Genomic DNA, 24,115 nt, shown 5'->3' with positions numbered 1-24,115 from the left:
AGTGAACAGACATATCCAGTAAGTTCAGATAACAAGTAAGGAATATCTCTGAAATGTCACTAAGGATGTGTGATATTATATGACTCACAATACCTACAAAAGCTTATTGACAGCATGCCTCAAGTTTGTGAGGCAGTCACTAAATTCAGTTGAGAAGACTTTGATGAAAGTAAAATATGTATTTTCAGTTTAAGCGTATATAATTATGTTTTTGGAGAAATTAAGTTTTGCTTGTGTTCATTTTTTATATATCAGGTAATAGTCATGGTTTATTGAATTTAATGATTGGTACTGTAGCACTACAGTCTATGCGAATATGCTATGATAAATATTTGCCATCAATGTGGACAGAGACCATTAACAGGAAACAAAGTTGCAAGTATGTTGTGAAAAGTGCAGTAACCATGTCTGCAATATGAGGATTAATGTGTGTCACACTGGTCAGCCCAGATATAGACACTTGTGGTTACAATGCAGCCACAGCAGCTATCAAAAATTGAATTTACTTTCTCATAAGGCCTTGTATGACATGTCTCAAAAAAGAAATAAACAACATAGTTTTCATCACTGGCTACTCGTAATACTCCCGTAGTAAAAAAAATCTGCTTTGGAGAAGTGATGATCATAAAACATTAACGGAAAAAAGTCAAGTTTTAAGAAATCATTTCTTAACTTTATAGAGCCATTTTCATAAGCCACCTGTTTCTCTGTAAGCTAAGAATTTTCCTTACCCAAGAACTAAAATAAAATTTACAAAACATGTAGGAACTGCCTATTTGTTTAATTGAATAGAATATTAATGTCAACTTTTTTAAGTCACATTATGGTAGCATCCTGGACTACTTTCCTTGTTCTTGCAATTTAGGTGTATTCACACAATGAAAACTGGAAAGTGCTTACACTATGGCTATAGTACAATTAGAGACAATAATATCTCAGATAAAAGAATGGTTGTCACTACAATGAATTGCACTAATACAATTATTAAAATCACTCACGAAGGGACAGAGGTGAGGTACAAAATAAGGCGCTTGTATTCTTCATCACCCAAGCCGCAGAAATTACCCAGATCAGGAAAGACAATAATTGGACACCCATCACGTGACTTTCCTCCTGAAACAGAGAGAGAGACTACCTATTTAAAAGTCCTTTTTGAATAGAAGTAGATGTCAACCAGAAGGTGATTTCAGCAATTTTTAAATTTGAGTATTGTTGTCTGTCATCAGCAAAACTGCTCAAAAACAAGTATTTCACACCTGAGTGTCTGGAAATGTGTGTAGGCTTAGATTCAAGGGGAGTAGCGAATGAAAGAATAAGCCTGAAAAAATAAAACACTTTGCTCTTAATTAAATACAAAATAACAGCCAAAACAAAGCTTGTCTTTTTGAAAGTGTACATGTGTGAAATCACAATCTGCTGCAGGACAAAATACAATATGTTGCTGTTCTGACCACTGCACTGTAACATGCCTGGCTGTTCCTTAGCTTACTGCTCAAGTCTGCCCCTCTGTGATGGCAAACTTCTTGAAGTCGCAAGAGGACTGGTCAGTATTCAAGGATACAAAATTATATTTGTTTTAAGTAAAATGACAATCTAGCACAAAACTAATCAGTAGTTCTGTTGAAAATTGGACGTTACAATATTTGTGTCATCAGTATAAGAACAATTTTCTCTGCCTTATTAAGAAAAAGCAAATCAATAAAACACAGGACAGATAATAAAATACAATGTAAGAACAGAAACACACTCATGGTTCAAAACCAGCAATTCGTAACAAACATAGTAATAAAAAGGTCAAGATTTTGTTATCAAACTGTCAAACTTTTATCCTTTCTCAGAGCTAACAAGAGCAGAAACAGACCAAATACCAACCCCTTCACACATCAATAGTAATCTTTCTCCAAGCAGACATCACGTACCATGAAACATGATCACACAATTATTAACTGCAAGTTGAGTCCTAAAACTTTAGTTCATAGAAAATATTTAAATTTTCATCTTACATAAATCACATTAAACTCTTGTTGGTCCTATTTTTCATTTAATTATTTTATTACGCTGTTAGTATGCTTAATGAAAAGGTTCTTGTGGAATACACACGGAGAAGATAACTCAGTTTTACTTATCCAGGTATACTCATACATTACTGAATACCTATAATTTAAGTAATAAAGGTAACAATTCACCAAATATCTGAGATACTGAAAGAAAGATTTAACTACAGCGAACTTCACTGAAGTAGTAGGAAAAGAAACTTGTTCTGATGCTCACCATTTCATTTGTCTCCCAACGCCTTCTACTGGCAGATCAATAAGTTCAATTTCTCATGACTGAGTTGGGTCTGCAATTTATAGGTTAGTTAGTGTATCTGATACTTTCTCCACTTAGCATGTCATCTGTTGCATCCCATAAATATAATTGTGTGTGTGTGTGTGTGTGTGTGTGTGTGTGTGTGTGTGTATGGGGGAAAAGGGGGGGGGGGAGGCTAATGGTATTTAACTGCAAGGTTGTTGGTAAGCAGTAATACTGCTAAAATAGTTAGAAAAATGAATGTGGTTAAAATATTTATAACTTAATAAAAACTGTAAAATACAATATGTGATCAAAAAGCAACAGGAATTTTTCTTTTCCTTAAATAATTTTTATTTATTCATCAATATCAACTTTGTCCCTTTCAAAGTCATCCCACTGAGGTATAATACATACGTGGTGCTGCTTTTTCAAATCTTGGAAGCACTTCTGGAATTCACTTTTCTTTATCAAACAATGGAAAATCCAGGATGGAATGTAACAATCAAGAGAAGGAAAGCTGCTACTCACCATATAGTGGAGATGCTGAGCCGCGATAGGCACAATAAAAAGATTCACACAATCATAGCTTTCGGCCATTAAGGCCTTTGTTAGCAGTAGACACACATACACACACACACTCACGCAAGCACAACTTGCACACACATCTGCAGTCTCAGAGTGTGTGTGCCAGTTGTGCCTCTGTGTGTGTGTGTGTGTGTGTGTGTGTGTGTGTGTGTGTGTGTGTGTACTGCTATCAAAGGCCTTAATGGCCGAAAGCTATGATTGTGTGTATCTTTTTATTGTGCCTATCGTTTCTCAGCATCTTCACTTTTCTTTATGGTGTTCAGCTTCTTCAGTGATTCTGTTTTTATCTCATCAATTGTGGCAAAATGATGTTCCTTCATGGTTCTCCTCAGCCTTGGGAATAGAAAGAAGTCAAAAACGCCCATGTCCAGCATATATGGTGACTGAGGCAACATAACAGTTTTATTTTTTACCAAAAAATCACAAAAAAGCATTGAGATTTGAATGAGAGCATTATTGTAGGCAATTCCCATGGGTAGTTTTGCCACCATTCTGGTTGTTTTCTTCAGACTGTTTCATGCAAACAGTACACAACTTCCACATTGTATTCCTTATTGACTGTACAACCGTAAGACTGGAACTCTTGAGGCATTATCCCATTGTAATCGATGAAAACAGTGAGAATAACCTTCACATGTGATTAAACTTGTCGAAGTTTTTTTTTGTCTTGGCTCTTCAGACAGTTTCCAATGGGATGACTGGGCCTTGGGTTTGACGTCATACCTACACGCAGCACATCATCACATCTGCAGTTCACGGTGTGATCACACAGTAGGGTAAGTGAACAAACTCTTTGTTTCTACACTGTGCAAGGGGGATGGGGTTTAGGCGAGAAATTCATTGAAATTTGAAGGCTATATTAATGGAGCCATTAGAACCGGCTGACATGTCATAATTTTGAGGTAATACTGGGAAATCGTATTTACAGCCCATAAGGTGTTTCCATTGTAATTGCTAGGGCACACTGCACTTTGTGCTGGGTTGAGGCAATAGGCTGTTTCACTTGTCACCAGTATGGCTATATGGCTAGGCAATGCACTGAATCAAGATGGCTCACAATGAGGTGTAAAGTATAAATTAATGTTTCGCAGTTGTGAGAGAATAAGCTATTGTTGATTGATAATGTGTTATACTTATTTGTGCAGTGGAGATGCAGGTTCCACAATGACAGAGTCTGGGATAGGGTTTTGCCCAGCAAGAGGTGTTGCAGTTGAGTCAGAATTCCTAGAGCAAATTTTGGAAATGGATAGAGCCAGCTATTGCCAATTTAGTCACTGTTTTTTGGCACATCAATTAAGAATGTAATATCTTTGTTGAGTGATCTGTAATCATCAGAAAACATTGGAGGATGGTCAGATGATCAGTTATTGCAAGTAGCAAAATTGTGGTTGTTCCAGGAGGTAAAAACTTTTGTCAGATACAGAGAGGGGATGAGAAATGCGCGGACATTTGATCATTTGAAACAAGGCCTCTCACAACAGTATGAAAAACACAACAGTTCAAGGTTCTTCCACAAACAGTTAAGTGGCATTGTGAGACAGGGTGGCGTAGTGAGACAGTGTAAAGTTTTTCGGTTGGGATACATTAAATTAACAGGCAAACATATGAGTTGGGGTACAGTGACAAAGCAAATAGGATTATACTCCATGAAGCCGAATACAGGGCACAAAATGCCTTCCTGAGGATCCTGATGTCCAACATGTCAAGAAGCGTTTGTACAGGTACGTTGAAAGATATGTACGCTGCTGTCTGAATGGCTAACGAATTTAAAGAAATTAACTTTGGCAACAGGGGTTCATGATAACTGAGAAGTTTTTCCACTAATGTGAGATGTGATGGGTGTGGATGGGCAGAGCATGTCCAGAGGCAATGTCGGTAGCCTCAATGGGGTAAAAATGGTATGGATGGACACCATCAATGAGACTGAAGGGGTAATGATGGCCAACAGACTAGGGGGAAGTGGACAGATGTTGAAAGCTAGAGGGACCCCGAAGTCCATTCGGCAACTTCCTCTTTAAATTTTCATGCTACAGATACGTAAGCAGAAGCTGAATGTGGTAAAGTAGGAATTGTGGAAGGCAGAGAACAGAAGTTTTAGTTGGACGCAAGGGGGGGGGGGGGGGGGGGGGTTATGGCCTCAAGTCGGAATCTTGTAGGTCAGAAGTGACTGACTCAATTGAGCTGTAAGTTGTATGAGGGGGGAGATGGTTAAGATATTAGATTCAGTGAGATTGAATTTTCAGGTTGGGGTGGTTTGGTTTAAGTAATGTGTGCAAGTAGTACCTTGTGTAAGCAAAGGTTACTGTATGATCTTAGGATTAGACTTTCTGTTAGAGTATTATGCCAAAATTGACCTTCGGCAATGTATAGAAGAACTTAGAGAGACAACATTCCACCTAGAAAGAACTATCGCCAATGACGTATTGAGGCAAGGTTCATCTGTCTTAAGGGACAAACCAGTTAAGCTGCAAACAAAAACGCTACTGCTTGATTCACATGATATTGTGCCAGAAAACACTGGAAAGCTACTTTGCATGAACGTAGAACCAGAGCAGCCTGTTGATATGTTCTGTATAGTAGATTCACTGCAGGAGGTGATGGGGACAATGTTTGGTTGGTGGGGCATTCAACTGCAGGTCAGCAGCGCCCGTACACATTCCCAATCTGTAAACAGTCCAATCTAGCCACTTTCATGAATGATGATGGGGTGATGAGGACAACACAAATGCCCGGTCTCCAGGCAGAGAAAATCCCCAACCCGGCCAGGAATTGAACCCGGTACCCTGTGATCCAGAGATAGCAGTGATAGTGACTAGACTACGAGCTGCAGACTTTTGTAATAAGAGCCATTATATGTACAGAAGAGAAGCAGCATGTGAATGGTACCCATGAATTTGGATAATTTTGGTCCCGAGGAGGTAAAGCTAACTAACAGAATGTTAATAATGAATTTAGACATCCTAGATAACATTAGTAGTTTTATTTCTAGAAAGCAAATTGACAATAGTTAACTTTGATTACAGCAAATGTTGCTAGTGAGAGGCAACATGAAAACAGTAAAGTTCTTGCTATACACAAAGTCAAAGTAAGCACTTGATACAGATCCCGACAATCTGATAGCGTAGCAGTAATGTCCGTTGCAGACTGGGCTGAACTGAGCGGCTGGGACTAGCAGGACCGATGCTTATATTCACTTCTTCCAGCTGTCACTCTTGGCGTGGCGCAGTCCAATTCTTCGCACCATTGGCCAATGTTTCCTCACTGCCTTCTCTGGTCTTGCATACTGCATGTTCATTCCTGTGCTTGTGGTTATGCCAGAACAAGGACCATGGGGCATGTGCTGTTGAGTAGGTTTATACATGTCAGTGTTCCTGGGCACAGATGTCATGGCCAGTTTCTTGGCAAACAGCTGGCCATTGTAGCGCACGAAAAGTCAACCACACCAAGTGCTGCATGTGTAGTAACATATTAATAAAATGTTTGAGCCTCTGACATTGATTTTTTGAGTGGTCTGCATCCTCACCACGTCCCATCATTGCAACCAAACCCAGCACAGAAGTGCCTCTTTGCCCCAGGCCACGTCAATATGGCGAAGACTTGCATGATCTGCACTCCAAGAGGTGTGGACAAGGAAGCAGAGAGAGTTCAACTTTTATGTTCCAATGGTGGTATCCCATCAATGGAGATGAGGAAGAGTGTAACAATCAGCGTGGAGCTCAGCAGGAGGAGGAGGAGGAGATCAGTGTTTAATGTCACATCGATAACGAGGTCATTAGAGATGGAACAGAGGCTTTGATTAGAGAAGGTCCACACCCTTTCAAAGGAACCATCCTGGCATTTGCCTGAAGTCATTTTGGGAAATCACGGAAAATGTAAATCAGGATGGCCGGGTGCGGGTTTGAACCATTGTCCTTCCGACTGTGAGGCCAGTGTGCTAATCACTATGCCATCTCACTCAGCAGCCCTGCAGGACACTGTTCTCTCAGATCTGTGAGGAGCCAAGTGATACACCAACTCTAACCCAAAACAACTGATGTGATAGAAACTAACAAATAAAAATCAGTAGGAGCCTCAGAACCCTCCGTCATGGATGGCAAGTGAAGTTTGATGGTACCAAGCAGTGTCATACACTTTATGTAGATAAAAAAGAATGCAGTCAGGTGTTTGCATTTATAAAAAAAAAACTGTTGGATTGCTGCTTTTAACCTAACCAGATGGTTGGTTGTGAATCGTCCCTCCCACAAAGTGCACTGATAGGGGGACAAAAGACCTTGTGAGTCAAGAACACAGCATAATCATCGGGCTACCATTTGCTCACACAGTTTTCAGAGAATGTTAGTGAGTCTAAATGGCAGCAGCTGTCAATGGACATTGGGCTTTTGCCAGGTTTAAGGTTTGGGATGACAATACTACCTGGCCATTGTGAAGGGGATACACCTTCTAGGCAAATGCAGTTGAAGATCGAAATAGATGGAGACTTTTAGTAACATCCCAATAGTGGGTCATCTGATTATGAATTGAATTTGGCCTGTGACAGGCAGTGTGCGATGAGTCAAGAGCCTGAAGTAGTTCCAATCAGTAGAAACTTCATTATATAATTGAGTGTGACGAGCGGGAGGGGGGGGGGGGTGAATGATAGGCATATTTCTTCAACTCGTCATTTTTGTGTTTGAAAGGTAGCTGGGTAACAAGAGAATGGTGACACTGTCATGAAGAGGGTTGCAAAATGTTCAGCAAAATATTCAGAAAGAACTAAGGAGCTTAGCCCACACCTGACATGAAGAGGCATATCTCCCCAAGGAGATAATATAGCTGTTTCAGGATACCTTCTTCCTGTATTTAATCAGATCGTGAGCCTTAGTGTGAAGCCATTTAAAAATATGGAGGGCAAATCTGCAAAAGATGTTGCTCGAGATGTCACAAGGCCGCTCAATAATCCTGAATAGCTATTGCCATGCCTATGGCCGACAATGGCACCAGCCAACAGTGGAGGTGGCCTGTAGAAAGTGTAATAGCAGCTCCAGTGGTGCAAGTAAAACAGCATAGAAGACATCTCCCACAATGTCATTAGTGAAATCTGATACAGAGGGCGAAGGTGACAGCAGAGGGATACAATGTCAGCTGGCTCTTCAAAGAGCCTAACGTGGTCACTGGCCCATTCAGTGGTGATAAAGAAATGACGGATCTCGAAAAGCTGTCACTGTCACAAATATCATCAAGTAGTGTTCATTGTAACAAAGCCGAGAGGAGAAATCATAAGTTCAATAGCTGAAAAGATGCCATGGACCACACTGAAATGGGTAAGAGTGTCAACATTGAGGAGAGATGATCAGAAGGAAGCGGGTCACTCAGAAGGCACATACCAAATAAAGTGGTACTTCTACAGATGGGGTAGTGCACAAAGAAATCCACAAGTAGAAGACAAGGGAGTGAGTGAGTTCTTGGATTAAGGTGGTCATCTAAAGTAAGTAGTATCCTTTCTGGAGACAAATAAACATTACAAATTGTGATTGCTGGGGTCATTTGCACTTGCATGGCTATTGTTTCCAATTTTGTAAGGACATAAATCCAAACATCAATGACAACTGTGTGAATCAACATACAGACCCATTCACACACACTCTCAGGACCAGTATGGTTTTGACAGAATGCACAGTGACCTCAATGGGGAATGGTCATCATTGAAGTGTGTTTCTTGGAGAGCAACGCAGATAACATAACTTTTGGAAATTAGTTATTGCAGTTCCATAAGGTGATAGTAATATCCATTGCAATTTTCACTGTGTCATCATGTTGAAGGTGTCCAGGTTAGGCGTAAAGGGATGATGATGTCAGGTCATGCCCCACAATTACTGTGTCACCATTGTGGTGGAACAACATCAACAAACATCTGTTCAGAGTCCAAAAGCGTGGTGGGATCTGATGCCTCTGGGGTCACTGGAGTAGCTTTCTTCCAAGACTCCTCCTCCTCCTCCTCCTCCACTTTCTTCTCTCTCACAACTTTTGGTGATTGAGATTCTTGTGACGGCTTATCCCCTGTGGGTGTAAAAATGAAAGAAGAGGGGAAGCCTGTCAAGGGAGTAGATGCACCAGGTAATTTTGAGTATCTGGCCACAATAGTGGCAAAGGTCAACATCACTGTGACTGGATGCAATCAATCATATTTTTTCAAGCTTCAGAACATGAGAAGCAATGTGTGGCCTTTAGTTACTGGATTTTGCATTCCTTAAGTAGGTTAGCACACTTCAGGAATCAGGAAGGTTGATCATTCCCACAACTGACACAGACAGGTGGTAGAGCATGTCATGAATTTTAATGAAGTGCTGGCTAGAGTTTCCACAAATCAGCCTGTATGTACACCATGGAGATATTTGTCTGATGTGCTGACATTTGAAACATCACACCAGAGATTGGAAATACGGCTTCACATCACATATGAATTATCATTAATAACTGGACCCTATTGAGAAAATGCAATTGGTTAATAGGACGAGGTACAGTGTGGGGATTCTTATGATGAATATGTTGATGGAGATACATATAGACTTAAAAGAATACATTTTAGACATGAGTGAGTATGTGTAAATGTTCTGTAATTTTACACAGGTCAAACACGAGTACTATGGGTATGTAACTACCCAAGCATTGAAACCCTATCCAAACAAGCTGGTATTAACATCACTGCAGAATATGTGGTGGTATGGATGGTTGGATTTCCATTCTAGTCTATTCATTTTTATCATAATATATATAGTCACTCACATAATAAGGGCCTGTAAACTACTGACAAATGTAACCTGAAAACAGTGGCAAATTGGTAACCTTTAGCCTGCATTCCACTTATTGATATTACCTTCTCTCCAAAGTTGAAAAGGAACTCTTAATTGATACTGTGGGGTACTGACGAAGTAGATACTGAAATCATTTAACTACTTTTACAAGAAAAAATCCAAATATTCAAAGTTTTTGTATCACACACACCACACCTATTTGTATCACACGCACCACACCTAATACAGTTCAGGAACAGATCCTATTCACAGTTCTACAAATTATGTCTCTATCAAACATCAGCTGGACTAACCCTAGACAGTTTAGCTTCCCTAGAACTGGAAGGTTTAATGCTCTACTTGCTATGTGGATTTTAATATGAGCAGTACCAATCACGACACAAAAACTCGCTTCATAGCAATTGATGAGGCAAATGTTTATCTAATGTTCACACAAAAACTTCAGTTCTACAGAATGCAAATCAAGTATGACCATGGTCTTTCTCATGATAACAAAGTTCTGTTCTAATAGCCATTCAAAGCCCATGCACACAGTTGCAACTACCATCACAAATGAATACATCATGTAATCCCAACACTGATACTTGTTCCCTGGCTGACTGCAATATACTGCTGGCTGGTTGTTGGAGATTAAGGGACCAAACTGTGAGGTCATCAGACCCTTCACCCTATATGTACTGAACCAGAAATAACCCTCGGGGGGAGGATACAAAAAGCAACTCCTGGGAAGACCAGTTGTAAGTAAGATACAATAGGACAAAGATAAAATCAAGGAGAAATAGGAGAGAAGTGAGAGGGGGTAAGATGGGCGAGCCACTCTGTGCAGAATGCAGCTGGAGGTCCCTAGAGCATGGTATGCGGTGGGAGAGACATCCTCTGCATCCCACTAGCACCACCTCACATTATGTTAGCTCAAGAAAATGAGCAACACAGACAATATGATGAAAATTAAGAAAGGACAAAACATTAAAAACACCAAATGTAAAAGAATAAGGAGAATAAAAAGGTCGGGATAGGGGTCAGGCCAGACTGCTGGGCAAGGGCCATCACAGGTCCCCTGCACCACAGCAGGTGGTCAATGAGGCCAAAGTGCCCCACCTTATATAAATAAGTAGAAACTTTCTTCGCGAATGAAACATAAAACCACGTCAGCCACTTTGGCATCATCCACCAGCACCAGAGACAGCATCTCAGGAAGTTTAATATACTGCATTAAAACAGCCAAATTTGGGCAGCCTATTAGACTGTGGGCAACCATCATGCAGGTACAACATCGGAAATAAGGTGGGTCTTCATGTCAGAGTGTGTGGCTGTGGGTCAGCCAAGTGTGGCCATTGTGTAACCAACAAATGACAGTGGATTCCTTGCAGGAAGTGTGAAGGGAAGACAGCCAAACTGTCATGGTCTTCTTTATTGCCCTCATGTTGTTTGGGGAGTCCAGAGCAAACCATTCTGAGTTCCAGACACCAAACAAGTCATGCACAGAGTTGATCGAAGGTCCATTTCTGTGTCTCCCATTTGAAAATTCAGCATCCTGGTAGCTAACTTTGCAGAGCAGTCAGCATGTTCATTCCCTGAGATCCCAACATGGCCGGGGGTCCAAACAAAGACAACTGGCTGTCTAGCTTGATGCAGGTCAGATAGAAGATCCTGGGTCGTCATGACTAATGGGTGATGGGAATAGCACTGCTCTGCAGCCTAAAGGCTGCTCATGAAGTCACTACAGATTAGAAATATCTTGCCAGAGCGTAAACAAGCATGACAAAGGGCTCGTTTGATGGCCACCAATTTGGCAGTGGAGACACTGAATACACCTCGGCAAGGAGCGTAGTTCACTGCACATAGGAGATGTACTATGAACAACTCTTGTTGTGGCTTCTTTTGATAGTAACCATATCTTACTGCTTCGAAGGAATTGGTCACTACCTACAGTTCCTGGCCAAAGTATTAGACACACTGCACATTTTTAACATTATTTGTAATAATTACGTGTTGAGTACAATATTTAATGCGATTAATTGGAAAATTTATGACAGTTATTCAGGGCACTTATTACATTGTTGAATTTTGTATCTATTGTTGCTACATGACATTGGATTGTTGACTAATTGTAGGTATCAATGAGTAGAGTAGAGCACACAGGAAAGGACCTGTTCTGTGACGTTCTCATGTGTAACTGGTGTAATACTTTGTTCGCTTTGATTATCAATTTCGTAATATCGACATCATAACTGATTTTTTAACAGCCAGATATTACTAACTGTGACCTTTAAAAATGGGTAAAAGAGGGGACATTTCACCAAATAAAAAAGCTGAGGTCAAAGCCCTCGTTAATATGAAAATGCATTCCAATCGGGAAATTTCACAAATGTTGGAAATGTCAGAACCTAGCGTGAGGCGCATAAAGAAGAAAATTTATTCAGATGAAGAATAGAGAGCCAAAGGGAAGAATAAATGTGTAATAAAACCAATTTCACACCAAGCTCAGAAAGATTTCTCAAAAGAATTTGCATAGAAAACAGAATTGCAGAAACAAAACAGATAAAATCTTAACTGGAAGAGGCTAATGTGAATACATTTGAACACACTGTTCGCGGAAAGTTGAAGTATATTGATTTCGAGGTCTGTCAACCAGCTAGAAAGCCAAAGTTAACAGCCACAATGAATGTAAAGTGTCTGAAGTGGGCTAAACAATGGTGTGATAAGGATGCAGACTTCTGGAGATTGGTAATTTAACTTTAAGATTATTATTTACAATATGATATAATCTATGAACATTTACTCATAGTATATTAATTATGTTTCTTGATTTTTACAGATATGCTTCAGCGATGAAGACATGATTGAAATTTTAACTAACAAATCTCAGTATGTGGGCCATCAAACAGGAGAAAAATTTCATCCAGTCTGCATTATTCAGACCTTAAAACACACAGGTAAGGTGATGACTTGGTCTGTCATCTGTGGCACGGGTACAGGACATCTTTACATGGTTAAAGGCATAATGAGGCAAGACCAGTACAAGGAAGTCCTGCAAAATCGGTTAATACCACAGCTCAGAGAATGGTTCCCAAATGGGGAACCATTTATCTTTAGCACAATGGAGCTTCCTGTCACACAGCCAGGTCAGTTAAATCCTTTATGATGGAACAAAATATCCCTCTGTTAGACTGACCAGGTAATAGTCCCTTCCCTGAACCCCATAGAAAATGTATGGGAACTAATGAAGAGGGAGATGGCAAAAGATGTCATCACAAGAAAAACACAGCTCTTAGAGAAGATCATCCATGTGTGGTATTATCATCCACAAATGCAGGACACAATACAGTCCTGCAATGACAGCACGCCACATTGTATTAAGGCTCTCATAGCTGCAAAAGTTGGCTCCACAAGGTATTAAAACTAATGTTTTCGCTTTCATAATATTTTAATTTTTGTCATAATTATTGAAACAAAATATTTTCAACAAATACTACATTTTGTTTATTTGTTATATCACTTTAGTTATGAAGTAGACTACACATAATCATTTTATCACAATTTATGTATTAAAAAACCAAATTTCATTAAACAAAAATCATAATCTGCTTAAAAACTGTAGTTTGTTTAATAAATTGGCCAGGGACTTTGTGCAACTTACTCTATAAATACATATACCTTGCACAAGACTCTTCATTTTATCATTATTTAGTATTTAATCAATCACAGACCTTAATCCTCGTGCACTCCATGTAAACTTGTGAATGTCTTTCCTTCAATAAAATGTGTTAATAATTTTAAAATTGTTGAAGGAGGCAAACTGACATAGTTTATGTCCTTATTATTAAGGGCCTTTTCTCCAGATAATCCTCCTATTCCTGGTACGGTAGATTTGCAATTGTTGCATTAAAATCGCCAGTGATGACAACATGATCTGTTTTGTTGTTATTGTTAACTTTTTTCTGAAGATCATGATAAAAAGTATTAGTATCATCCTTCCTTCCCTCTTCTGTGCTGTAGACACGTATAACTGTCAGATGACGTCTTGGAATTTGAAATCTGACTGTCATTATTCTTTCATTTATGAATCTGTATTCACAAATCTTTCCATTTATCATTAACTAAAATCGGTACTCCAGCACTGGCTCGTTTTCTTTGTGGGATGCCACTGTAAGCCATTCAGTAGTCTGTCAAATCTTTTGTTCCTTTTAGTTTTTTCTTAGTTTCTGCTATTATTGCAATGTCCACTTTCCTCTCTTTGAGTAATTTATTTAACTTGCTTTCTTTGTCGGTTATTCCTTGAATATTGTTGACCCCGTCCTGTATCCAAGGCTGTTTGTGAGTTTGACACTGATACAAGTTTGGGCATTTGGGTGTGGATGGGATCTAGCCCTGGAGCTTTATCAGCGAAAAGGGCTAGGGCACTAAAGAATTCCCACTCACTGAATGGAGCATTATAGGGCTCCAGGTGGTGTGTATTGAAAGATAAGTGCAATCACTCCATTCTCTCTTTAAGGACAAGAAAGGCAGATTGGTAGTTCTCAGATGCAGAGGCTCGAGCATAATACAGAACAAAATGTTCAGCTACAGCATCTGGGTCATTGAAAACAGCACCATTCAAGGAAATGCCAAGTGCACCTGCACGGGACTGGTATACATACAGGTATCTGATCTTCATCCAGACCTGTGGAGGAGGTGTACATGTTCCAGTGGTTGAAACTTAATATTCCCAGCACTCTTGCTTCTGTTGTTTTACTAAGTGGCAGATCTGGGCACAGAGCCATTTAAAGGTAATGATGTGCTCGATCGATGGATGCTGCTTACGGTGCTGGACAGCCTGCTTCCACTATCTAATGGCCTCAGCAATTTCCGAGGTCCACCAAGGTAGTACCTTCTGATGGGGTGATCCCGAAGGATAGGGGATTCTGTACAGCCTTGTCAATGCCTCAATTTATTGGAGAGCTCAGAACAACAGTAGAGATGAAAGCATCCCAGTCAGCAATGTGTACACCCCATCTAGGTGGGCACCCAGGGTGGTGACACTGAGGGATTTTTTTTTTTTTTTTTGGGGGGGGTTTAAGGGAGCTCAACTACTGAGGTCATTAGCGCCCAGTCACAATTGTTAGAGTACATAGAATCTAGTAAAACTCAAGGGGGGGGGGGGGGGGGGGGACACCAGAAAGTTCTTACTAAGATGCAGATAAAATAAGTGAAAGAGTTAGATGTCTTTGGACAAGCCAGTTGTAAGGGGTCCGTAGGCCCTTACTGTAGGTTTGCACTCGGCACAGGTCGACAAGGCAAACTATCGATAGTGTGTCGTGTTGCGAGAGCGAGTGGAGAGTTGAGTCAGTTGTTCCTGTGTGGCAGGCCGAGCTGGGCGGAAGCCAGCAGTTGTAGTAATTCAAGGTTTACCGACAAAGGGAGTGGCCATCGCCACGGTTTAACCCCTTTGTGTTAGAATAATTCAGGAAAGTGATAAAGTATAATTACGAGAGTGATCAGTGATATTTCTGTGCCGTTATTTTGATTTCGCGTCTACCGCGCCGGCATTATTTTGGATTTGCAGTGTTGGATTGCAGTGATTGTATCAGCGTGTGACGAATATAAATAACGAAGAAGCCTGTGCTGAGATTAGCCATAATTAAAAGTGTATGACGAAGGCAGTGGCTGTCTCCTTTTTCTTATGTTTTTGAGACGAATATAGGTCTTGATTAGTGAAGCTGTGTTGGCGTTATTCTTGTCACCAGACATTTCATTATTACAACATTGAGAAGGACAAAATGGAATGTAACAACTCCGTAGCAGTCCATTCCGATTGCCAGCCCCATTAGGTACACGGTCACATTATTTAAGTATTCATTTGGGCTGCTATTAGATCCCGATCGAGCGGGATACATAAAATACGGACGTGTTACACAGTCAAAGTAATGAAACGAAGAACACGAGCAGCTGCTCGAGCATCATCAGCTAAAATATCCTGTAAAGTAGATGGCAGAGACAGGACAGCACGAGATTGACTAAAACAGGGACATGACAATAAAACATGGCGCACTGTTAATGCATGACCACAAGGGCACTGCGGGGCTGGGTCACTGGAGAGCAGGTAGCGGTGGCTAAACCGGCAATGCCCAATCCGCAACCTGGTCAGAAGGACCTCTTCTCGCCGAGATGGTCGGGAGGAGGTTGTCCAAGCAGTTGGGAACGGTTTTACTGCCCGGAGCTTGTTTCCTTGAAGTGATGACCAAGTATCCCACCACAATGACACAAGCCTCTTACAAACAACCCCACTAACGTCAGATGACAATGAGAGGCTGGCCAAGGCAGGAGGACTGCAGCCTTGGCTGCAGCATCAGCAGCCTCATTCCCAGGCACTCCTACATGGCCGGGAACCCACAGAAAGCTGACAGGAGAGCCATCATCAGCAAAAGAATGGAGGGACTGCTGGATCCGTTGCACCAAGGGATGGACCGGATATGGAGCTCCAAGGCTCTGAAGAGCACTGAGTGAATCAGAGCAGAGTACATACGATGAATGGCGGTGGCAGCGGGCATACTGAACGGCCTGATGGAGAGCAAAAAGCTCAGCCATAAAGCTGGAACACTGGTCGAGGAGCCGGTATTTAAAGGTGACGGCCCCGATGACAAAGGCACAGCCGACACCATCATCAGTTTTGGAACCATCAGTGTAAATAAAGGTGTGACTGGCAAGTCGCGCACGAAGTTCGACAAACCGTGAGCAATACACTGCAGCCGGAGTACCCTCCTTCGGGAGCGAGCTGAGGTCGAGATAAATATGAACCGGAGCCTGGAGCCAAGGTGGTGTCCGGCTCTCACCCTCTCTGAAGGTGTAGGGAGGGCAAAATCCAATTGTCGAAGCAGGCGACGAAAGCGGACTCCAGGGGGCAGCAGGGCAGACACATACAACCCATACTGATGGTCGAGAGAATCGGCGAAGGAGGACTGAAAGAGGGGTGGTCGGGCATTGACAACAGCCGGCAGGCATACCGACAAAGCAGTATGTCGCGCCGGTAGGTCAATGGTAATTCGGCAGCTTCAGCATAAAGACTCTCGACGGGACTAGTGTAGAATGCTCCGGTCGCAAGACGTAACCCCCAATGGTGGATGGAGTTGAGACGGCGTAAGAGGGATGGCCGAGCAGACGAGTAGACGAGGCTCCCATAATCCAGCTTTGATCAGACTATGGACCGATACAAGCGAAGCAGGACAGTGCAATCTGCTCCCCAAGATGAACCACTAAGAACTCTGAGGACATTAAGGGAACGTGTACAACGGGCAGCCAAATAAGAGACATGCGGAGACCAACAAAGGTTCCTGTCCAGTGTGAGCCCTAGAAACTTAGTTGTTCCCACGAATGGGAGAACAACGGGACCGAGATGTAAGGATGGCGGAAGGAACGCTTTATATTGCCAAAAGTTGATGCAAACCGTCTTCTCTTCAGAGAACCGGAAGCCATTTGCCACACTCCCTGAGTATAGGCTGTCTAGACAACGCTGAAGGCAGCGCTCCAGGAGGCATGTTCTCTGGGCACTGCAGTGGATCGCGAAGTCATCGACAAAAAGAGAGATTGAGACATTAGGTGGAATGCAATCCATAATTGGATTGATCACTATGGCAAAAAGGGCTACGCTCAAGATGGAGCCCTGAGGCACTCCGTTCTCCTGGAGGAAGACGTCGGACAATACGGAACTCACACGTACCCTAAACTTTCAATCTGTTAAAAAGGAATCAATAAAAAGGGGCAGGCGACCGCGTAGACCCCACCTGTGCATAGTGCGGAGGATACCTCCTCTCCAACAGGTATCATAAGCCTTCTCCAAATCGAAGAACACGGCTACCGTTTGGCACTTTCGCAAAAAGTTGTCCATGATGAATGTCGACAAGGTCACAAGGTGGTCAACAGCGGAGCGGCGGAGACGAAAGCCACATTGAACACTGGTAAGTAGCCGTCGAGATTCAAGAATCCAAACTAACCGAGTGTTAACCATGCGCTCCATCACCTTACAGACACAGCTTGTAAGAGAAATGGGGCGGTAACTAGAAGGAAGGTGTCTATCCTTCCCGGGTTTGGGTATAGGAACAACGACGGTGTCACGCCAACGCATGGGGACTTGACCTTCGGTCCAGACGCGATTGTAGGTACGAAGAAGGAAGCTTTTGCCTGCCGGAGAAAGGTGTGCCAGCATCTGAACGTGAATGGCATGTGGCCCCGGAGAAGAGGACCGGGACAGTGCAAGTGCACATTTGAGTTCCCGCATAGTAAAGGGGTATTATAATTTTCCAGATTCAGCGAGTGGAAGGAAGGTCGCCGAGCCTCTTCTGCCTCTTTCCTGGGACGGAAGGCAGGGTGGTAATGGGCGGAGCTTGAAACCTCCGCGAAAAAGCGGCCGAAGGCGTTGGAGACATCCACAGGATCAACAAGGACCTCATTACCTGAAGTCAGGCCAGGTACCGAGGAGTGGCCCCTAATGACCGACAGCCGGCGCAGGCTACCCCAGACGACAGAAGAGGGAGTAAAACTGTTAAAGGAGCTGGTGAAAGAGGCCCAACAAGCGTTTTTGCTGTCTTTGCTGACTCTACGGCATTGCGCTCGGAGTCGTTTGTATCCAATACAATTCGCCAACGTAGGATGGCGGCGAAAGGTGCGTAAAGCACGTCGTCGAGCACGGATAGCGTCTCTACAAGCCTCATTCCACCAGGGGACGGAAACGAGACGTGAAGAAGAGATAGTACGAGGAATGGAACGTTCGGCAGCATTGATGATAACAGCCGTGAGGTGTTCGACCTGACTGTCACAACTGAGAAAATCATGGTCCGGAAATGTCACCAGGGAGGAGTAAAGTCCCCAGTCAGCTTTCGGTATGTTCCAGCTCGAAGGACGTGGGGATGGGGTGTGGTGCAGGAGACGAATGACACAGGGGAAGTGGTCGCTCGAATATGTGTCAGAAAGGACATACCACTCGAACCGACGGGCAAGAGTGGTAGAACAGATCGAGAGGTCCAAGTGGGAGTAGGTATGAGTAGAGTCCGAGAGGAAAGTCGGGGCGCCAGTATTGAGGCAGACAAGATTCAGATGGTTGAGAACATCCGCCAAGAGGGAGCCTCTCTGACAGGATGCAGGAGAGCCCCAAAGGGGATGATGGGCACTGAAGTCGCCAAACAATAAAAACGGCGGAGGAAGCTGAACAATCAGGTGCATCATGTCAGCCCGACTAACTGCGGATGACGATGGAGTGTAGACGGTACAAACAGAAAAAGTAAAGGCAGAAAGAGTAATACGGACAGCAATTGCTTGGAGTGGGGTGGTCGATGGGATGGTAATAGACATCGTCCCGAACGAGCAACATGACCCCACCATGAGCTGGAATACCGTCCACAGGGGTGAGGTCAGACCGCTCCGAGGTATAGTAGGTAAAAGCAATACGGTCTGTTGGGCGCAACTTGGTTTCCTGGAGACCAAGGACGAGCGGACAGTGCAGGTGGAGGAGCAGTTGTAATTCCTCCCGATTAGATCGAATACCTCTTATGTTCCAATGTAACAAAGCCATCGCTAGTCAGAAAAAAGGGGGAACAAAACGGGTGAAGAGCTGGTCACCTCGACGGCCATGGAGGGCCAGGTTTCGAGGGAACAACGCTACAACCGGCGGGAGGCGGATCCTGTTCCATCGAGTCGTTGCCAGCTGCGGCTGCTTTCCCGGGTTGCGTAGGAGGGGCAGCATCATTCGCCGACGAGAGGCCAGCTGAGCGCCTGGCAGCAGAGCGTCCCGGCGAAACTGAGGACGGCCGGGAGCAGCGACTCACAGATGGAGTGTCAGACGAAATGCGCCAGGGTGGAGAGGGGGATAAAGACTTCTTCTTGGAGGCCTTCTTGGAAGTCCGATGAGGCACGGGGATGGTGGGCTGGACCCGAAGAAAGTCCTCACGCGCGGGGTCTGTTTTGGAACGCCGGACCTCAGAAGCCGGGGTCCGGAACGTTTCCCCGATGGACGCCTGAGAAGAGGATCACTTCTCAGGCGGCGGAGGGGGAGGAGGAGGAAGGGTGGCACCTGGGGCAGAGGCGGCAGGGGCCGCGAGGGAGGAGGATTTGGAAGGGAGGGATTTGGGAGGTGGAGGCATAGACCCCGGATGGGTTGAGGAGGTGGAGGGGGGACAGGATAGGAGTGAGGATACTGTGGAAGGAGTGGACACGACTGAGGCAAACGAAGTTATCAACGTCACGGGATGGAGGCGGTCATACTTCTTCCTGGCCTCAGAATAAGAGAGACGATCCAAAGCTTTTAATTCTTGAATCTTCTTCTCCATCTGATATGAGGGGCAGTCTAAAGATCTAGGCGAGTGGATGCCAGGACAATTGACGCACCGAGGTGGTGGGGTGCATGTATGTTCCTCACGAAGAGGGCGTCCACAATCGCCACAAAGGGGCTCAGCCTCACACCGTGACGACATGTGCCCAAAGCGCAAACACCGAAAGCAGCGCATAGGAGGCGGGATGTAAGGTCGCACGTCGCACCAGTAGCACATCACCTTCACCTTCTCCGGGAGAACATCCCCCTCGAAGGCGAGGATAAAGGCCCCGGTGTCGATGCGACGGTCTTTGGGGCCGCGCTGGACTCGCCGGACGAAATGCACGCCTCGGCGCTCCAGGTTGGCCCTGAGCTCCTCATCAGATTGCAGCAGGAGGTCCCGATGAAAAATAACCCCCTGCGTCCTATTCAGTGCCAGATGCGGGACAATGGACACTGGGATGTCCCCTAGTCGGTCGCATGCCTGGAGCGCCGCCGACTGTGTGGCGGAGGTGGTCTTTATAAGAACGGACCCCGAACGCATTTTACTGAGAGCCTCGATTTCCCTGAAGATGTCCTCGATGTGCTGGACAAAGAACATGGGCTTGGTGGTGGCGAACGTCCCCCCATCGGTCCGAGAACAGACTAAATAACGGGGGAAGTACTTCGCCCCAAGCCGGCGGGCCTGTCCTTCCTCCCAGGGAGTGGCCAAGGGGGAAAGGGCAGGAGAACCAGAACCAGAGACAGTACCTTTCTCTTTAAAAGATTCGGCCGCAGATCGACCTGATACATGTTGACGTTTCATCTGCGAAACGTCCGCCCCGATACCACCCACTCCGACCAGGGGCTCTCCCCATGGGCGCCACCCAGCCTCAGCAAGGGCCACCTGGCAGGATGAGCGTTGCCGGGAGTCCTGATGCCCCAAGGAGACTGGCATCTACTCCTTGGCCGACGTGGGGAGGGTGCAGCTCAGGTATCGGCAGTACGATCCCTGTGTTGTCAGGGGGATACAACCTAGAGGGTACATGACGACCCCACCACAACGGGCTGGCTACCGTGCTGGATTTCGGGTGCCATGGAAAGTCCATCATGATCGTAGGTGCAGATGGGGAAGCACTATGGGCATAACTTGTGCAACCCATCAGGCGTTTAGGCCCAATTTGAGGAATAGTGGGTGTGGTTACAACGCCGTTACAATGCTGAGTGCCAAGGTCTTAGTGCACTGAGGACCAGTGTTACACCACGTAAGGTGTCCTTCCCCGAAAGGCTCGTACTTCTGTAGAATTTTGAAAAAAGGAGGTCAAATCCCAAGGGGGACCATCACATGGAAGGCCAAAACGGTTGAAACTCCTTTTAGTCGCCTCTTCCGACAGGCAGGAATACCTCGGGCCTATTCTTACCCCGGACCCGCAGGGGGATGTCCGAGTAAGTTCCATGTGCCACAGTGAAGTGTTTGGAGGCACCAGTATTCAAGAGAAAGAGGTTGAGATCTGCCAGTATGTTTTCCATGTCTTTGCCATGGCTTGCGATCATGGATCCATCCCATGGAAGGTTGTGGACATTGAAACCACCAAAGATTAAGAAAGTTGGGTGGAGTTGAGAAACCAATGCAGGCAATAAGTTCTGAGGCTGTCCATCATCAGGAGGGAGATAAACATTACAGGTGGTAAAATCCTGAAATGCCCTTACTCAAACATCACAAGTTATATCAACAAGTTATATCAACAAGTTATATCAACAAGTTATATCAAGAGGCACAAGTTCACTAAATCCAGAGTCTAGAACATGTGCGCTAACTCCACCCGACACCCTATAATAATTGGTGTGATTCTTAAAATATCCCCAGTAGCCACGAAGGGCACGAGTCCATGTTGCTGAAAACCAAGTTTTCTGAAGGGCAATGCAGAAGGCAGGAGAGGAGCTTAAGAGATGATGTAGCTCAGTTATTTGGTTGACAAAAGAATTCCACTGGAAAATCGTGCTGTCGGTGTGCTGTGGGGGTGGGAACGGGCCAAGGAGGCAGGTTATGTCCCATGGTAATCTGATGCCACTGGCTGAGAGGTATAGTAACAAGACACACAGGTTTTGAGACATGTTGTGCAGAGCCATCTGGGGCCTCACGGGCCAATGAGGTCGCTGCCACAGCCACAGAAGCAGGACATTTGGGATCTGGTGGGCCACTGGAATTTCCTTCATTTTGGAAGACTTACCTGAATTAGTTTCAGGGACTGAAGAAGAATATGAAGCCCCATGACCAGGAGCCTGTGGTTCTTTCAGCCACTGGCTGGTATCCAATTGCAGACTGGCAAAAATCTTGAAGAGGAGTGTCCCAAGGATCCCTTCCTGGGGTGAAGAGCTGCATGTGGATGATGCATCTCCAGCTGGGAGATGGGCAGTGTGTCTGGTGGGTGGCAAGCCATAGCTCCCAAAGTGAGTGTAGGTGAAGCAGCAGAAGGAGAGCCCTCAGCCACCAGTGGGGCATGCACAGTTGAGCAGCCCTTAGTGCCCACTGTAGGATAGATAAGGGAGGAGAGTACTATCAGTAAAGAGGATGATGTCATCATTGTTGTAGAGCACAACATTGTCACGCATGGAGAATGTTGATGCTCATACTCTTTCTTAGCCTCTTGCTGTATCAGCCTGTCCAGAGTCTTACATTCTTGTATATTTCTCTCTCTCTGAAAGACAGTGCAGTCTGGTAAGCATGGAGAGTTGTGCTCTCCACAGCTGACACAGAGGAGGCAAGAGCACAAGGAATGTTCACATGCAGCGGTTGTCCACAATCCCTGCAGACTGGGCTGGCAAGCAATGCAAAGGCATGTGCTCGAATTTCATACATTTGAAGTACCATGTGTGTGTGTGTGGGAGGGGGGGGGGGGGGGGGGGAGATAACATTTGAATCGCCCTCAAAGGCCAAGATGAAGGCCCCAATAACAAACCTATTGTCCTTTGGGTCCCTATGGACACAACGAAGTGTATACCCCAGCACTCCAAGTTGGCACATAGCTCATCATCAGATTGCAAGAGGAAGTGACAATGGAAAATGATGCATTTAACAATGTTGAGACTATTATGGGGAGTGATATTCACCAGAATGTTACTCAGCTTGTTACAAGGAAGCAATGTCCATGGGGATGATGTTTTAATGAAAATTGACCCACTCTTCATTATGGAGATGGCTGCAACTTCACCAAACTTGTCTTCCACAAAGAATAAGGCTGTGTGGCCAAAAAGAATCCCCATTTGTCCTTATACAAACTAGTATTGGGAGAGTGTTGCTCTGCTTGTTGCTTGGCCTGATGTTCCTCTCACTACACAGCCATGGAAAAAAACATTTTGGGTTCATATCTCACTGCGTTACACGAGTACTTTCCTTCAGAAGAGACTATTGGGGCCATGTGACCAGCAGCAGGAGAAAGTTTCATTTGCTTTATACTCAAGTCATCCACCACGGTGCCACCCATTCCAAATGCGGGCTCTCCCCATGGGTGCCACCCAGCCTCAGCAATGGCTACCTGGCGAGTAATCCAATGCTTGGAGTTGCTGAGCCCCTGTCACAATTGGCACGTGCCCCTTGACACACATAGGGAGGTATCAGCCCACGCATGAACAGTGCAATTATGCATTGTCAGTGGCATGCTGCCACGCAGGCACTTGAGGACCACCGCCCTCCCCCTTCCCCCTTCCCCACAATAGGATGGCTACCGTGCTCACTTGCCTCAAGATGCTGGGTTTTGGACCTAATATCTTATGGGAAAGAAAGGGTACCAAGGTGGAAAGGTCCGCAGCTCGTGGTCTTGCGGTTGCGTTCTCGCTTCCCGAGCACGGGGTCCTGGGTTTGATTCCTGGCGGGGGTCAGGGATTTTCACTTGCCTCGAGATGACTGGGTGTTTGTGTTGTCCTCATCATTTCATCATCATTCATGAAAGTGGCAAGATCGAAGTGAGCAAAGGTTGGGAATTTGTACAGATGCTGAGAACTGTGCAGTTGAGTGCCCCACAAACCAAAACATCATCATCAAGGTGGAAAGGCACAAAGGTGGAAGAGACACCACACTGGGTGACACTTGCAGCATATCAGTGTGGTGGTGGAGCTACTAATATCTCCTTGGCACAGACGGAAAATGAAATGCTCGCTTCTGGCTCATCAGTGCACCCAACTCTGTGCT

At 44.6% G+C, this 24,115-nt stretch overlaps 1 protein-coding gene across 1 annotated transcript in view; it reads right to left on the bottom strand.

The window, feature by feature from the left end:
• LOC126174324 (guanine nucleotide exchange factor DBS-like) overlaps window positions 1–24,115 on the bottom strand; it is a 377,138-nt gene that overhangs the window by 187,788 nt on the left and 165,235 nt on the right. The window contains exon 3 of the mRNA XM_049921026.1: window positions 999–1,113. Coding sequence (XP_049776983.1) covers window positions 999–1,113 — 115 coding nt within the window. The remainder of the gene's footprint in view (window positions 1–998; window positions 1,114–24,115) is intronic.

Source organism: Schistocerca cancellata, chromosome 1, assembly GCF_023864275.1.
Source record: "Schistocerca cancellata isolate TAMUIC-IGC-003103 chromosome 1, iqSchCanc2.1, whole genome shotgun sequence".
NCBI classification, from domain to species: domain Eukaryota; kingdom Metazoa; phylum Arthropoda; class Insecta; order Orthoptera; family Acrididae; genus Schistocerca; species Schistocerca cancellata.
The sequence above is the reverse complement of the archived record's forward strand: the minus strand, read 5'-3'. Positions and strand labels throughout refer to the sequence as shown.